The sequence below is a fragment of the Mus pahari genome, chromosome 9 (assembly GCF_900095145.1).
Source record: "Mus pahari chromosome 9, PAHARI_EIJ_v1.1, whole genome shotgun sequence".
Classification (NCBI taxonomy): domain Eukaryota; kingdom Metazoa; phylum Chordata; class Mammalia; order Rodentia; family Muridae; genus Mus; species Mus pahari.
Genome location: NC_034598.1, coordinates 83936490 through 83955185, shown reverse-complemented (window position 1 = coordinate 83955185; position 18696 = coordinate 83936490). Strand labels below are relative to the sequence as shown.

Below are 18696 nucleotides of genomic sequence, written 5' to 3'. Positions count from 1 at the left end.
GGCGATTTTCTAATAATACAGCCTTCACTTCCATTCTTCAAAGATTTTCAAATACTGAATATGTTCTTTAAAAAGGTTCTGTCAAATGGTAAGAGTATATATGCTTCACACACACAGTGAGTTGATACAGTCTAGTTATTTAAGACTGTAGCCTAGAAGGGAACAAAGGCTTCCAGGGGGAGCTATAAGGAAGTTTAGTGAGTGCATAACACAGGGACACACATAGATGCTAGCAACACAGCAGAGAAGGCCGGAAACAAAGGGCAGGAAGTCATATTTAAATGTTTCCTGGGGCAGGTTGTTCTTAAAAACTAGTGGCTAAGAGTGACAGGGTGAGTCCTTTCCTTTCAGCGGTGCGCAGCTACAAGATGGCGGTGCAGATTTCCAAGAAGAGGAAGATTGTAGCTGATGGCATCTTCAAAGCTGAACTGAATGAGTTTCTCACTCCGGAGCTTGCTGAAGATGGCTACTCTGGAGTTGAAGTCCGAGTTACACCAACCAGAACAGAAATCATTATTTTAGCCACCAGAACACAGAATGTTCTTGGGGAGAAGGGTCATGGGATCAGAGAGTTGACTGCAGTTGTCCAGAAGCGCTTTGGCTTTCCTGAAGGCAGCGTAGAGCTTTATGCAGAAAAAGTGGCCACAAGAGGCCTGTGTGCCATTGCCCAGGCAGAGTCTCAACGCTACAAACTCCTAGGGGGGCTTGCGGTTCCAAGGGCCTGCTATGGCGTGCTGCGGTTCATTATGGAGAGTGGGGCCAAAGGCTGCGAGGTTGTGGTGTCTGGGAAGCTCCGAGGACAGAGGGCCAAATCCATGAAGTTTGTGGATGGTCTGATGATTCACAGCGGAGACCCTGTTAACTACTATGTAGACACTGCTGTGCTCCATGTGCTCCTCAGACAGGGTGTGTTGGGCATCAAAGTGAAGATCATGCTGCCTTGGGACCCGAGTGGTAAGATTGGTCCCAAGAAGCCTCTGCCTGATCGTGTGAGCATCGTGGAACCTAAAGATGAAATCCTGCCCACGACCCCCATCTCTGAACAGAAGGGTGGGAAGCCAGAGCCACCGGCTATGCCCCAGCCAGTGCCTACAGCATAACAGGGTCTTGGCAGCTGCATCTGGAGGCTGGATGTTATCTTGTAAAGACATTTAATAAAATCTTGAACACAAGAAAAAAAAAGTGACAGGGTGAAAGAATTGGCAAATGTGAAATAGAAAATTGTCCCATTTGGGGAATGACAACAGAGAAAAGGATTGAGGACAGGAGAGGCTAACAATATAAAAGCAGGAGAGAAGCAGAGAAAGAAGGAGCAAACAAGGGTGAAGCCTTGGGGCCTACACATGGGTGAGGGAATCCCAAGGCCACTAACTCAGCATGCTACATAGGGACGCTCTATAGGGTAAGGGGATACTAAGGCCACTAACTCAGCATGCTACATAGGGANGCTCTATAGGGTAAGGGGATACTAAGGCCACTAACTCAGCATGCTACATAGGGATGCTCTATAGGGTAAGGGGACACTAAGGTCACTAACTCAGCATGCTACATAGGGATGCTCTATAGGGTAAGGGGATACTAAGGCCACTAACTCAGCATGCTACAAAGGGATGCTCTATAGGGTTCTAAAACAAGGTGTTTTACATAATATGTATTTTTTTCCTTTTCCACTAGAACAGACCTTCTGAATATTTTCAAATGATCTTTCCCTGGGTTGGGGATGTACCCCAGCCATGTGCCTAGCATAGGGTTCAATGCCCAGCACCAGCCAGGAAGTAGGGGAGAAGCTTTTTTTCTTATACGTCACTAGCTATCTAGAAAATGTACATGAAGGGACCACCTCACACCTACTTCACTTTTAATGAAAAATAAATAAAATTTTAAATAGAAAAATAGCGGCCAGTGCTACCGAGGATGTGGAGATGTTGACAGCCTTATACCCTGCTAGCAGAAATGTAAAATGGTACAACCATTGTGGGAAAGTCACCTCTCCTCAAAACCATAACACAAGATTATCATTATGCTCTGGCAATTCCAGCATCAGGAATATATAAAATGGTATTAAAAGTTGGGTCTCCAGCAGATACATGTTCACTACCATTCACTGCAGCATCGTTGACAATAGCCAAGGGGTGGGGAAAGTCAGGGGCCTGTACAGAGGAACATGTTTTTAAAATGTAGTGACTATTCATATACACATATGGGGGGGGAAGGAAGGAGGGAGGGAGGGAGGAAGGGAGAGGAGAGACAGGGAGAGAAACAGAGAGTGAGAGACTGTTTAGTTCTGATACAGTCTATAACTCAAATAAGCCTTTAAAACACTAGGCTCAATGAAATGAGTCAAGCATAAATAAACCAGTATTATATAATACCACTTGCACAATTTCCAGAACAGGCAAATTCATGCATCATGTTATTAGTCACCAGGGAGTGGGGATAGAGAACTGAGAATTATTAGTGGTAACAGAGTTTCTGTTTGAGTGATGAAAACTTTTAGAAACATATAGTGGTGGCTGGGTTGTGGTGGCATATGCCTTTAATCCAGGCACTCAGGAGGCACAGGCAGGTGGATCTCTAGTTCAAGGCCAGCCTGGTCTACAGAATGAGTTCCAGGACAGACAGGGCTAAACAGAGACCCTATCAATAAAAGCAAGGCATGGATGGATGGATGGATGGATGGATGAAAGGATGGATGAAAGGATGGGTAGAAGAAAGGGTGGAAGGAAGGAAGGAAGGAAAGAAGGAAGAAAAGAAGGAAGGAAAGAAGGAAGGAAAGAGGGAGGGAAGATGCATGCAGTGGTAATGGCTGCACAACTTTATGAATATGATTACAATGACAACTGTGTACATTTAAGAATTGTTTGGGCCGGGCAGTGGTGGCGCACGCCTTTAATCCCAGCACTTGGCAGGCAGAGGCAGGTGGATTTCTGAGTTCGAGACCAGCCTCGTCTACAGAGTGAGTTCCAGGACAGCCAGGGCTATACAGAGAAACCCTGTCTCGGAAAAAAAAGAATTATCTGGGAACATCTTTAATTCCAGTTACTAAGGAGGACTGCAAGTTTGAGGCAAGCCTAGGCTATACTAGTGAGTTCAAGGCTGGCCTAAGCAATTTAGCAAGATGCTATTTCAAAATAAAAATGAAAAAGAGCTGAGGTCGTAGTTCAATGATAAAGCACGTGCCTATATTTACAAGACCCTAAATCCACACCTTAGTCATCAGAAAAAGCAAGAAACAGTTTAAAATGGCAAATTTTACAGTATATATTTTTATCCTAACAAAAATCAAATTTTGAGTCTTCAAATTTTACAAATTAATTGTATGTATTCTATATTTACAGACTTTAATACACTTAAGACAAAGGGACATATTTTTCTTCTTAGTTTCCTGCTAGAGGGACATAAGTCCACAAGCAACCAAAAATCAGATTCATAATTACTAGATCAGTAAACATACACCCAGCCCCTCAATGAGTTTATATATAAATATATGATGGTACCATTGACTTTTAATACCTATGTGTCATGCTTTTTAAAATGGGTATTAGCACAGAATGTCCATGGACCACAGGATTTGGCTCTCACAGTCCAGCTTTGGACAAACCATTGTGTCTACTGAGAGCCCAGCTCACCCATTAGACCACAGCATCACAGCAATCTACCACATCTCTTGGGGGTTTACATTTTAAATCACACATGTTGATGTGTACTCAGACCATGATGTCAGCATGAGACCTACCATTTCCCTTTTTGTCTGTCCTTATTTACTTTAGGAAAACCTCACAGGTTCATTCAGTTCTTAAAGAGTACTTCTCTCATCAGAGCCATCAAATTGTAAAAGGATTAAAGATACTCTGAGAGGCTCTAGCAGGTTCCTCCGCTCACTCGTATGCACACCTCCACACACAGACACAATACATACACATAATTAAAAACAATTTTTAAAGATATTTTGAAAATCACCAAAATCAAGCTATTTTAAACTTTTTTAAGTGATGAAGAAAGTATTCTCTTTTAAATAAACATCAGGGGGTGGGGCATAACATGACCCAGCAGTGAAAAGCACTGGCTGCTCCTCTAGAGGCCCTGGGTTCAATCCCAAGCACCCTCATGACAGCTCACAAGCATCACAAGCATATGTATAGTTCCAGGGGACTCAACGCCTCCTTCTGGCTTCCACGGCATTACATACACAGGAAAAAGACATACATGTAGCCAAAGCACCCATGCATATAAAATAAAAAGTTGAAAATAATAAATTGGAGGTACACTGGACTGTTAGAATCTGCTCCTGTGGTGTGCGGCTTTCCTATGCTGTTTCATACTGTGTGTCTTGGGAGAGTACACAGTATTTCTGACTTTTGTGACTGTGACCTTTTCTTACAAGGCCTCCCATATCCCCCAGAGAACAGGGCTTCTAAGAATTGTGAGCAGTTAGGAAGCCTGCCCCAAATCACAGAGCTAAACTAGACAGCAGAAAAATAGAACAGTGGTTGAAACTTTGTGTCAGAGTGGATTGAGATGGCAGGACTTACGAGGACTTTGTTTTTTGCTGCCACTATTATTTTGTCACCATCTGCAGACCAGGAACAACATTTCACTATCACCTCCACATCCTCTGGCGGGTCTTCTGAACTCAGGAAGAAGTGCTTCACATTAATGCTTTTCCTCTCGTTTGCTGATCTCACATCCCAAAGCTGTTTAAAAAAAAAAAATTGCTTTACTCCCAACACACACCTCTAGAATTCCAACTAGATTAAATGTCATACAAAGGTGCTCTACCTAATGGATGGTCTTACGTAAGCCTATTTTTTTTATTAGTTTTTAAATTAAGAAATCTAGCTACCTGCAGAACTAGACCTAGGTCCCCCTCACATTTGCTGCAAATGTACAGCTTGGTCTTCATGTAGGTCCCCTAACAAGCGGATCAGGGGCTCAGTCTCTGTTCCCTGCCATTGGATCCCCTTCCCCTACCTGGACTGCCTAGGGTTGGGCCTCAGTGGGAGAGGACGCACCTGGTCCTGCTAGAACTAGATGTCCCAGGTTGGGGTGGTACCCAAGGGAAATGGGAAGGAGCAATGGAGGGAGAAATCTGTAAAGTGGGACGGGGGGTAGGGGAGAAGAGCTATGATCTGGATGTAAAGTCAATAAAAGAAAAAGAAAGGAAGGAGAGAGGAAGAAAGGGAGGGAGGAAAGAAGGAAGGAAGGAAGGGAGGGAGGGAGGGAGGGAGGGAAGAAAGAAAGAAAGAGAGGAAAAGAGAACAAGAAATCCAGCTTCCGTTTTGCAGAAACAAACAAACAAAACCCCAAAGTCACTAAAATTAGATAAAAAGTTGACTGAGCTGCACACAGTTTGACACATCTATAATGCTAGTGCTTTGCAGCTGAGGCAGGAGGATCATGAGTTTGAAGCCAGCCTGGGCTACATGAGAGCTCATCTCAGAAGGAAAAGGTTAACTGAGCCTTGCACAGGGTGGAAGAGGTTTGGTGAGAGAGAGGTTTGGTAGGAGGGACCCACGGCTGTCTGCTGCTGCCCTCTGCTGGGACAAGCAGGAGATGCACTTCATATCTACCACAAGCACAGCAGGAAACTGTACTGGGCCTCGGTGCCTGCTGGGCATCCAGTGATAATTGAGACCCCTATACTGAAAGCTATACTGAGAGGAAGCATGGCTTCCGCTGTGCTGGGTAGGGAACTAACCAGCTCTAAGAAATGGGATATGAAACACTCTAAGCCCTATTCTGGAACAGCCACACAAGTGGTAAAAAAAAAAAAAAAAAAAAAAAAAAAAAACAGCCCCTGAAAAGATGCACCTTCACTTTCAGACCTGAGCCGTGTGCCCTGGCTTCATCAGGGTTCTCGTGTCCTGGACCAAGTCCCCTCCCCCACCCCTACCCCCAAAAAGGCTGCCAAACCCTGACACTTTCCCCTTGGGACAACTGTGTCTACACTGTGTAAAATAAAACAAAACAGACGGCAGGCACTAGCACGGTTGGCCTTCTCTATCTAATATACAAAGAAGGCAGGACAGCAGGCAGGCAGGCAGGCAGCACGGGTCAGGGGTGGGGAAAGCACCTCCCACCAAGCCTGGTGGCCTGCGTTCAGTCTCTAGGACCCACATGAGGGATGGCTAGAGCTGACTGGCCAACTTGTCCTCTGACCTCCAAGTATGTCATCACACACACACACACACACACACTAAAGTAATTTCTAAGTTTTAAAAAGAAACAAACCAAGTTCAGAATCCTAACATCCAGAATCCATGAGCAATCATACAGTTAGTAGGACAAACTTGGGTTTGGGAGCTAAGAGCAAGCTGACACAATTTAATTTCACTACACCTACCAACACCGCATGAGCTTCTGCAGCCAGCTCAGCCCCTAGCAAGCACTGAAAGTTTCACACATCAGGAGATGACTCAGCCACATCACTGTATGCTGAGGAGGTCACTGCACCGTCCCAGGGTCCCTGTGCACCCTAAGCTCCTGTGTGCTTTAAACAACAATCTTTAAAGAAAATGCTTTAAGATCATTTCTCTTTGAGGCCCAAAAAAACCACATGCTTATCTACATGATAACCTACAACAAGCTTAGAGAATCCCAGAGCCTTTGGGGCATAAATAATTTTACAGCTCTTATTCTCTCAGACAATAAAGGCTTTACAAGGCTTTGACCTTGACATGCTGTTATCTAACATCATTTTGCAGGACCTCTACCTTCCACATGTCACTGTGCAAAGAGCCAGTGACACTGGCTTAATAGCTCTGTGGGAAAGCCGTCATCAACAGAGGCAGATCTCCCTGAGTGGAGTGATGCCTGTTCCCCACTGCTAGTGACACTCACACACGAATACAGAAATCAAACACCTGTCACTGACCAATATGACATAAAAATTTCTGAGCTCAAGACTAACTGGCCACTCCACTTGCTAGTAATAGAATCTGCCTGTGTGTCCATCAGCTGAAGACTGGTAATAAAAGTGTATACATATTCACAATGAAATGACAGTGAGTGCAGAGACCCATGACTGACAACACGCTGGCAACAGTGATGTCCTAAACAAGTCACTCCTACCATTCGTCTAAGGCCCAGGCAACAGAGCAGCTGAGGGTGTGGGAAGAATGCTCAGGCCAGGAGACAGGAAGAAAGGCAGCAGAGCGCCATCTGCTGGGCAAGCTAGGGCAGCGTCAATCACAAACTCCCACCTGCAGCACTGAAACCCGAATGGACCTGCCGGCTAATAAAAGGAATGGCTCAGCAGGTAAGACCACTGGCCTGAGCTCAATCTCTAGAACCCGCCATGGTAGAAGCAGAGAACCAACTCCTGCAAGCTGTCCTCTGGCCTCCATACTCGTGCTGTGGGATGTATACACTCATACGCAAAAATAGACAGACAGACAGAAAGACATGTAGTATAACTTAAAAAAGGGAACCTGGCATCAGCTTGCCATAGATGGAGAAGAGACTCAAGGGGCGTACCCCTCACTGCTGAACTGTTTGATACTAACAGTCAGAAGGAGGAAACATGGCCTTCAGTTTGCAACAACTGGCAATCCACAGGCAGTCAGTCATACACAGAAATCTACATATACACATAACTTTAAAAATAATATAAAATCTTTAAATTAAAAAGAAATCAATCTTGAACATAATTTTGACATTCTGCTGATCCACTTACCATCTCCCTAACTTTATTCTGAATAACCAGACTATGGGGCATACCTTTTTCTCCCAGCATTTAAAACCCAAAGGCTTAGTATAGTATCTAGCATATAGTGAATATAAAATATACAGTTTTCAAAAACTTAGAAGTGAAAAGACAGATTATATATCAGTTTCAAGCACAGATAAAGTTACTAAAGAAAATAAAGCTTAGCTTTATTTATAAGTAAAAAACACACTCACCCGAATGCCCTCCCAAACCCCATGTAAAACAACAGTAAAGGGAATGTTTTTTCTCTGGCCACAACCCACAAGGTAAAGGAAATGGTGACAGGGCAACAGGAAAGGCCAGGAAGGAGAAAGGTAGGTAGGCTCCTAAAACCTGAATCCTGAGCCTGCAGTGGGGAATCAGCCATACGAACTCAAAGCAGGAATCTAAGTGGCTCAGAAAGTGCGGGTTGGTTCCTTCTAGAGAGAGGCTAACTCAGGAGGGCTCTTTAAAGATCCACTGAGATCCCCCTCCCACTCTGCAGTCCAGGTAGGCTGTAAACCTAAGAGTGGGGAGGGGAGGGGTTATTCTATACTTAATCCAGTTATGGGCAGGGTCAGTATACTGGAAATAAGGACATTAAGATAAAGCATATATTCGCTTTGCCACCTCTGCCTAGATACCACGGCATGTCCCCATGACTCTTCTCACTACAACCAGGAAGTGGGACATTTCTCTCAACACTCACCCTGATCCAGACAAAAGATTACCAATGGGAGCTCATCATCAAACTGTGAAAGCTGAGCCTGCAGCCGGCTCAGGGGCAGGCCTGACTCCTGAGCACTGTCCTCCTGCCTCCACACACACACCACAGCACCTCCGCTCTCAGACTCAGCCACAAAAATTTTTTTCAAATATAAAACCCTAAGAACCTTAGGAGGAAACACAATTCCCAGACACCTTCCTGGAGTTACACTGCTACTCAGGAGCAGATACTGAAGACAGCTTTCGAAAAGGCATACGCAAACCAAAAAGTTATTCATACTGGCAAGAAGAAAATATAGTCATGAAATAGCAGTGTAATGTTTTAAAAAAAAAAAATAAATTCTAAGAACATGAGGAACTGTGGTAAAGGGTCACAGCATCAGGAAGGTTGAGAACCACTGCCCTAAAACTTCCTGTGCCTGTGCTGCAGACTGGGATCCACCCCGGCAGCTCAGCCTTTGGCAGAGTTCCTAGATCTTAGCCGGAGCAGCGTTTTGTTTTTTTTTTACTGAAAAAATCTGTGAATAACATTTTAAAATACTGTTGTATTTAAAATACTAGGAAATGAAGTGAAACTTCCAGAAAGAGAAAATGAGGAAAGGCAAGGAAAAAAAAATAAAAATCCAAAAACAAATATTCCAGAAAAAGAAAATACAGGAGAAATCAAACAATTGGAGAAGACTCCAAAGGTGACAGGTAAAATACCAAACATACCCCTTTCACACCATTGTAGAGCTCCCTAGACTCTTCAACAGCAAGACTACACTAAAAATAAGACTGGGTTTTACACCCTTCAGGGACGACAGAAGCAGGTTAACCTGCCTCCTGACTCTACAGATCTAAAAATACTAGATGAATACATGTTTAAGATGGAATATATGCTTAAAGTTAAGAATTTAAACTCTAGGTTATAAAGCATTCAAAAATAACAGTATGACAAAGGTTCTTACAGCTGAAAGGAAAGCCTTCCTTCTACAAACATAAAAAACACTGCTCCGGCTAAGATCTAGGAACTCTGCCAAAGGCTTATGAGCTGCCGGGGTGGATCCCAGTCTGCAGCACAGGCACAGGAGGTTTTAGGGCAGCGGTGCTCAACCTTCCTGATGCTGTGACCCTTTACTACAGTTCCTCATGGTGTGGTGATCCCAACCATAACATTATTTCTTTGCCACTTCATAACTAATTTTGCCACTCTTGTGAATCACAATGTAAGTGTTTTTGCAGACAGGTTTGCCAACAGGGCCATGACCCACAAGTTGAGAACCACTGTTTTAGAGCTTTAAGGATGAGGGCCTAGAGAAACCCAGTTAGGCCCTTAACAGGTACCCTTGAAGGGAACAGTAGGGCCCCAGGTCCTTCCTATTTCCTGCTTTGCTTCCAAGACCCCATTAGGTAAGCAGTTTCTTTCACCACACGCTCCCTGCCACAAGGCACTTGCCTTGGCATACACACAGAGACAGACAGGGTCAGATTAAAACCTCTGAGACTGTAAACAAATATGTCTTCCCTCTTTATAGTTTGTTTATCTCAGGTTTGTATCACAGCTTTGAAACACTACTAACACCAACAGAAACTTCCATTTAGCACAAATTACAAGGGATTCTCTAAAGTTAGAGCCCTCTACTGATGTTCAAAGCTCACCCTTAAAGTCCCGTCAGCTGAGCAGCTAGCCAAGAGTTCATCGTCTGGTGAGAACCTGCAGTGGTTGACTGAGTTCGTGTGACCAAACATGGTATTTCGAGATTCTTTTTGATTCAAGTCCCAGAGCTATTTGGAAAGGAAAAAAAGATAAGTTAAAACCATAAAAGGGCAGTACTCGAGACTGGTGTGTCAGACGCCTGTAGTTCCAACTACTTGGAGGCTGAAACCAAAGGATCACTGAAGCTCAAGAGTTCAAGACCAGTCCAGGCATCTGGCCCCTCTGAAACTGTAGTGAAGGTGGAAAGAGGAAGTGCAGACTGGGAATGGTGGGCCCAGGGAAAGGGAGAGGAGAGTTGGGTTGGATATGATCAGGATACACTGTATATGTAAATCAAACTGCCAAAGGATCTATTTTGAGGTCTATACTAAATGGGGGCTCTCCAGCACCTGAGCTCCCAGCGACCCAAGTTGAAGTTCCTAGCACCCACAGCAGGTAGCTCACAACTGCATGTAACCTGAGCTCCAGAGAACGCAATGCCTTCTGCTGTGGCTTCCATGGCAACCCACACACAATGGCGTACACATGCACATACAAAAGCAATATATAAATAAATTCTTTTTAAAAAAGAAAATTAATCTAAGTTAAATGGGAAAAGTAAAACTCACACTAAGTTCTTCCTTTTCATTTGAGCTCCTGGTTTCAGAATGATGATCAATTCATAGTAACATGAAGTTGTCAAATACAAAGATAAGCTTGTGATTTAAAACAGGGCAACCTTTAGATCAACACCTCAGTCCACTCGGGGACTTGAAGGTTCTCACTAGGCTTTCGTTCTAGATACTAAACTAACTGAACAACTGTTGCTTATTTTTAACTGAGTGGCTTAGAATCACAGTATTTAATTAGCTACAAAAAACAGTAAGTAACGCATAAATTGCCTCCATATTTTTTAAATACTAGGTTACAAAAATGGTCCAAGCAAGCTTTTCGTTTTTCTGAGACTTCCCAAACCTTGAGATAACTAATTGGGTAAAAGCTATTAATGGCCTAAAAAAAAAACTCCAAAACCTTCACTGATACCAGAATACAGGAACTATAGCTCAGGTCAAACAGCAGTCCAGTGAGCCACCCAAGTCAGAGGGACAGTCCTCGAGCAAGGGACTCTACTTGTCTAGTAAGCCAACACCATGGAAAGGAAAAAGGAGGAAAAGAGAATTTTTAACAGAATAAAGAGGCAACCACCAAGAGCCAAGTTTGTCTGGATTCTGAATCTAATAAACTTATAGGTTTGAGACTACAGATGGGTAAATTAACACAAGCCAGGTACGTAGCAGAACCACAGTCCACTACTCTTAGGGGTGGACACGGCGTGGTACTGACATCTAAGAGTGAAGCTGAAATATTTCGGATGAAATGACAAACACACGGTTTGTTCTAAGCAAAAGGTCTAGTTTTAGATGTAAAGCTTTTATAAACTAGGACTGGCAAGGTCTTTGATTTTTCGAAGTACTGAGGATTGAACCGGGAACATTTACAAGCCAGGGTAGCACTCTCTAGGGAGGCTTCACCGTAGACTTCAGGAAAGCTGTAGAACTGCATGTGTTTGAGCCACAGTTTTACTCTGTAGCCATGGCTAGATAACTCAGGCTCCCCCTGCCTCAGCCTCCCAAGAGCTGGGATGGCACGGGTGCAGCCTGGGGTTCTCTAAAATGTCTCACAAACACCTCCTAAAAATCTGATATCCCTCTGTAAAACTGGTGTCACACTGTGGACCAATGATCTGAAACAAAATTAATTTTAAAAAAAAATCCAAATGAAGATAACATCTTTCTAGAACACCAGAGAATTTAATCTACCTGCACTTATCTACTTAAAGAGACTAAAAGATGCAATCTCTTATAATTCCTAATTACCAGAATCATCAGCTATACATGAGGTGGACACTGGGTTTGCTTATATTCCTACTAGCACCTTTCCTCCTTCCTTCTGTGTCTCACAGAAGCACCTTCTTCTGAACTGTTACAATTCACACATCAGGCCTCCTCCCTCTCTCCCTTTTACACAGCCACGCCTGTGACCTGTGCACAAGCCTGTTGGCACTTCACTTACGAAACAATGAGTCTGAACTAAACGGGGTGACGGGGAACTTCTCTAAACGCTGATCTGTAGGCTCTGGGAAAGGACAAGTTGCTCTTCCTCTGTGATTAAACTTTGGGACTAACCTGGAGCTGAGGTCTTTCCTGTCACATAAAGACAGCGTGACTGGATCATCAAAGTTGGCAGAGACCAGTGACAGGGAGGGAGGAAGGGAAAGAGAGAGGGCGGGCAGCCTGAGAATACAGCTGACAGATCAGGAATGCCACCAGCAGGATCCATGCTCCCTGTGCAGTTTGCAGTAATGTAAGCTGTGATGCCTCTTTTTTCCCCCACTTTCTGCTTATGGATATGGAATTTAAAATGGAGACATCTCAAACGTTACAACAGTAATCGGCAAAAGAGCTGGAGCTGCAGCTAAGGGACAGGGCATTTGCTTAGCACATGGGTTAATCCCTAGCAGAAGGGTTAAAATAAGTAAAACAGACAGCCAGGTGCACCTGACTTTAACCCCAGCACTTGGGAGGCAGAGGTAGATGGATCTCTGTGTTTGAAGCTGGCCTGGTCTACAGAGTGAGTCCAGGACAGCCAGGGCTATATAATGAGACCTTGTCCCCTCAAAACAAAACAAAACAAAACAAAACAAAACCTGATAATACAATACACAGGAGAAAACCAACGAAGCTATTCTGCTGTACCACGAGTTCATCTTCGTAGTTTCCAATACCCACACTTACCTTGAGGAAGAAATCATTTGACCCGGTGGCCAAGAGAAGGTGGTTACTCTTGTTGGTGAAATGGCAGCAATTGACTTGCTCCGAGTGCTCGTCGTAGGTGTGCACTAGCTTCCCAGTTGCAGAATCCCAAATCTGAAGAGAAAAAGAAAATAAAATACATAACCGGCCGTCCGCTATGTCCACGGGGAAAACAGGAAGCGCAAATGTACACCACTGTGCAGGGGGTATCTATCTCCTGAGAGATGGCAGACCTTCCCGCTGAGCATGACACTAACGGGAACCCACTCCCTGGTCTCTAGATACAGAAGTCTGCCTCGAAGAGTCAGGCATTATAGTCTCCACACATCGTTAATCCCAGCACTCAGGAAGCAGAGGCAGACAGATCTCTGTGAGTTCCAGGCCAACCTGGTCTACACAGTGAGTTCTGGAACAGCCAGGGCTACATAGAAGGACCCCCTTCTCAAAGGAACAAACACAAAAGTTAACCACAAGATTTCCCATGTTTCCATAAATGATAGCAGCAGAGACTAGATCAGACCTCTGTACAATGTCGGTAGCAGAGGCTAGATCAGACCTCTGCACGCTGTCAGTAGCCCACACTTGAAGCTCCCAATGTTTACTTCCCTGCTTTTCTCTTATGCCACTTCTGCCTTTGTCAGAGCACTTATGAGAATTAAGAGAACACCCAAGAGATTCCAAGAGTCCGCCACTGTAAGCTCTTTAATGAGTACTTTCAGTCCTGAGAAGCAAACTCGGTGTGACCCTCTTTCACTCCGTGGCGTTCTGACTTTAGAACTTGGAACTGGCCAGCAAGGCCTGTCTCAAAGCCGACTCCAAGTGGAAGCTACAGAGTAAGTGAATGCTGCCTGGAACACCACTGAGCCGATGGTAAAAGGGGGGTGGGGAGACGAGACGGGGGAGAGGAATGGGACTATAACATGTGAAGAGTGGGAGGCAGATGTTAAACTAAACTGTGTACATTATGAAAATGTTACAATGGAAACTACTATGTAATTAATATACACTAAAAATTTTTTAAATAAATAAACAATAAGGTTTTATAGCATCTCAGTCTTAGTCTAGACATCCCACAGTCCTCTTCCCCCTCCACTGCCTCAAGAAGAACCAACAAAAAAGAAGACCCCTGTAGGGGGCTGGCCCCCAAAAGATCTCAATATCAGCAGTCCCAATTCCCCCAATAAAAACACAAGCTAAAAGAATGCATGTAAAAATAGGATTCATCTTTTGCTGCATCCAAAAAACACGCTTCAGCATCAAGGATAAACATTACCTCAGGGTAAAGGGATAAAAGGGAAAAAGATATCCCAAATAAATGGACCTACAAAAGCATGCTGGGGTAGTCATTTTAATATCTAACAAGCAATACTAATCAGAAGAAGTAGGGAAGAATGATGATATTATACTCATCAAGGAAAAAGTGCACACACAAAAAAAAATTTCAACTCTTAACATCTATGCCCCAAACACAAGAGTATCCAAGTTTGTAAAAGAAACACTACTATGGCTTAAATCACATCATTCATCAATATGTGACTTCAATACCCCATTCTCACCAACAGACAGGTCATCCAGACAAAAACTACACAGAGAAATGCAAGAGTTATCAGGCATTATAAACCAAATGGATCTAAAAGATATTCACAGAACATTTAACCCAAACACAAAAGAGTATACCTTCTTCTCTGCACCTCCACATTCTCCAAAACTGATCACATACTGACCGAGAGAGAGAGAGAGAGAGAGAGAGAGAGAGAGAGAGAGAGAGAGAGAGAGAAAGCTGAAATGACTCCCTGCACTCTATTACACCACTATAAATTAAAGCTGAATATCAATAACAATAGAAAGGTTACACTCATGGAAACTGTATAAAACTCTACTGAATGAAAAATGGGTACAGACAGAAATTAAGAGGAAAAAAGAAAAAAAAAAAGACTTTTTAGATCTAAATGAAAATGAATACACAGCATACCCAAACGCATGAGACACAATGAAAGCAGTTCTAGGAGGCAAGTTCATGGCACCACAGGCCTGGAGAGAAAAACTGGAGAGATTTCATGTTAGCACTTAACCCAAGAAGAGTAGACATAGAAAAATAAACAGTCAAACTCAGGGCTGCAGTAAATAAATAGAAACAACAACAGTGTAAACGATCAATGAAACAAAGAGTTGGTTCTTTGAGAAAATAAATAAAATCAACAAACACTAATTCAAATTAACTAAATGTGGAGAGAGAATATCCAAACTAACAAAATCAGAAATGGAAAGAGGGACATGACAATAGACACCAAGAAAATCCACAGAATTATAAGGACATACTTTAAAACCTGTACTCCACCACACTGGGAAATCTACAAGAAATGAAGAGTTTTGATAGGTACAGCTTACCAAAATTAAACCAAGAACACGTAAGGAATTTAAACAGACCTGTAACCCTAGTTAAATAGAAGCAGTCATTAAAGTCTGCCAACCAAAAAAAGCCCAGGGCCAGATGGTTTTAGCACAGAATTCTACCCAACTTTCAAAGAACAATTAATGCAGACGCTCCTCAAACTTTTCCACACACTAGAAACAGAGGGGTCCTGCCCAATTCATTTCCTGAGGCCACAGTTACTCAGACATCCAAACCACAGAAAGACCCCACACACAAAAAAAAAATTACAGGCCAATTTCTCTTTTGAGCACAGATGCAAGAATACTCAATAAAATAATTAAGTATTTGCAAACCTAATCTAAGAATACATCTAAAAGAGCATCCACCAAGGTCCAAAAGGCATCATCCCAGAGATGCAGGGATGATTCAATATACGAAATCACTAAGTGTAACCCACCATACAAACAACTGAAGGAACAATAAAACCCACGTGATCATCTCACTAGATGCAGAAAAGGCCTTTGACAAAATCCAACGCCTCTTCATGACAAAAGCCCTGGAGAGATCAGGGGTGCAAGGGACACGCCTAAACTTATAAAGACAATTTATAGCAAGCCCATAGCCAACATCAACTTAAATGGAGAATGGAGAAAAACTCAAAGTAATCCATCAGGAACAAAATTCTCCAAATATATCCAAAACTGTACTTAAAGTCTTAGCTATAGCAGTAAGATAACTGAAGAAGATTAAAGGCATTCAAATTGGACAAGAAGTCAAAAGTATCATTGTTTGCAGATGATATAATAGTATACATAAATGACCCTAAAAATTCTACCATGGAACTACTACAGCTGATAAACACTTTCAATAAAGTAGGATACAAGATTAACTTACAAAAATCAGTAGTCCTCCTATATACAAATGACAAACTAATTGAGAAAGAAATCATGGAAATAACACCATTCACAAGAGCTTCAAGTAATATAGAATATCTTGCAGTATCACTAAACAACAAAGTGAAAAACATGAATGACAAAAACTTGAAGGAAGAAGTAAAAAAAGATATCAGGAGACAAGATCTCCCAAGCTCATGGATCGGTAGGATTAACAGTAAAAAATGGCCATTCTGCCAAAAGCAATCTACAGATTCAATGCAATTCCCATCAAAATTTCAACATAATTCTTTATAAACTTTGAAAGGAAACTTCATATAGAAAAACAAAAAACCCAGGATAGCTAAACAATCCTGAATAATAAAAGAACTAGTGGAGGTATCACCCTCCCTGATTTCCAGTTGTAATAAAAACCTATAATAATAAAAACAACATGGTACTGACATAAAAACACACATTGATCAATAGAATTGAATTGAAGATCCAGACACAAATCCACCTACATATGGACACCTGGTCTTAGATAAAGAAGCTAAAATGATCCACTAGGGGGAAAAAACCAGCATCTTCAACCAATAGTGCTGATTAAACTGGGTGCCTACACGTAAAAGAAATGCAAATAAATCCTTATCTCTTGCTCTGCACAGCTCCAAATGAGTCCAAGACCTCAACATAAAACCAAAAGTGAGGACAGCCTTGAACACACTGACACAGAAGAAGACTGACAGAACACCAGTGGCTCAGGCACTAAGATCAACAATCAATGCTAGGCCCCTATGAAACTGAAAAGCTTCTGTAAAGCAAAGGACACTGTCATTGAGACAAAGCAGCAGCCAAAGTACAGGCAAAGATTTTTACCAACTCCACATCCAATGGAGGACAAATATTCAAAATACATAAAGAACTCAAGAAACTAGGTATCAAAAAACCAAATAATCCAATTTAAAACATGAGGTACAGATCTAAATAGAGAACTCTCAAAAGAAAAAGTTCAATGGCTGAGAAACACTTTTAAAAATGTTCATCATCCTTAGTGATCAGGGAAATGCAAATCAAAACTACTTTTTGATTCCATTTTACACCGTCAGAATGACTAAGATCAATAATACAAGTGACAGCTCATGCTGGTGAGGATGTGAAGTAAGAGAAATGAACACTAATCCATTGCTGGTGGGAGTGCAAACTAGGACAACCATTGTGAAAATCAGTGTAACATTTTCTTCAGAACATTAGGAATCGATCTACCTCAAGACCCAGCTATATCACACTCGGGCATATACCCAAAGGATGCTGTATCCTACCACAGGGACACTTGCTCAACCATGTTCACTTCTGCTCTATTCATAATAGCCAGAAACTGGAAACAACCTAGATGTTCCTCAACAGAATAATGGATAAAAAAAAAATGTGAACCGGGCGTGGTGGCGCACGCCTTTAATCCCAGCACTTGGGAGGCAGAGCCTGGCAGATTTCTGAGTTCGAGGCCAGCCTGGTCTACAGAGTTAGTTCCAGGACAGCCAGGGCTATACAGAGAAACCCTGTTAAAAAAAAAAAAACCAAAAAGTGGTACATTTATACAATAGAGTATCACTCAGCCATTAAAAAAAAGAATGACATCATGGAACTAGAAAAAAAAAAATCATTCTGAGTGAGGTCACCCAGATGTAGGAAGACAAATATGGTATGTATTTGCTCGTATTGGGGTATTAGTCATTAAATAAGTGATAGCCAGCTAGGCGTGGTGATGTACACCTTTAATCCCAGTACTCTGAGCAGGTGGATCTCTGTGAGTTCAAGGCAATCCTTGTCTACAAAAGGATTTGTTACACAGAGAAACCCTGCCTCAAAAAAACAAACCAAACAAACAAATAGATGAATAATAACCAAGCTAAAATACATAGACCCAAAGGGATTAGGGAGAGAGGAAGGGACTGAGGAGACTCATGGATCTCCCTAGGAGAAGAAAATAGACTAGATTTTATGAGTGGCCTGGAGAGATGGGAACTGAAGGGTCAGGTAGGGAGGGGGAGGGGAGATGGGGTTGAAGGATGGAATTCAGGGAAAGACAGCTAGAATTGAGAGACATCTGAGGGATGGTATGGAAACTTAGTTCCGTGAAAATTTCTAAAATATATGAAGGTGATCCTAACAAAGTCTCCAAAAATGTTGGACTCCCACATGGCCATGTCTTGTCACCAAGTACTAGGACTGGGTTATATCCAATCAAGTTGGTCAAGGGGTCCCATGGAAATCCCCCAAATAAGCCAGTCAAGACAATAGGTTGTTCTCCACAGACTGACAGCAAGACCCCATAGCCAAAGACAGCACTGACACAACTCATTGACCATGGAGACGTCAAGCCGGTGCCTATATAGAACCTTCATCCCCATGTTCTAGTGTCTTTGGACAGGAAGGTACTGTTCAGTCTACCAAAAGAAAAACATAAACACCAACCCAGCCGCAAAACCTTTGACCTACAACCTGTCCTGCCTGCAAGATATGCTAGGGCACAAAATATAGTGGCA

General features: G+C 42.6%; 1 protein-coding gene and 1 pseudogene across 2 annotated transcripts in view; one reads left to right on the top strand and one right to left on the bottom strand.

Moving 5' to 3' along the window:
• Positions 1–18696, bottom strand: part of Apaf1 (apoptotic peptidase activating factor 1) — an 87264-nt gene that overhangs the window by 32125 nt on the left and 36443 nt on the right. For both annotated transcript variants that reach the window (XM_021205503.2, XM_029542239.1), the window contains 3 exons: positions 12887–13018; positions 10055–10180; positions 4533–4694 (listed from right to left, as the gene is read on the bottom strand). In XM_021205503.2, coding sequence (XP_021061162.1) covers positions 4533–4694; positions 10055–10180; positions 12887–13018 — 420 coding nt within the window. The remainder of the gene's footprint in view (positions 1–4532; positions 4695–10054; positions 10181–12886; positions 13019–18696) is intronic.
• Positions 369–1104, top strand: LOC110326878 (annotated as a pseudogene).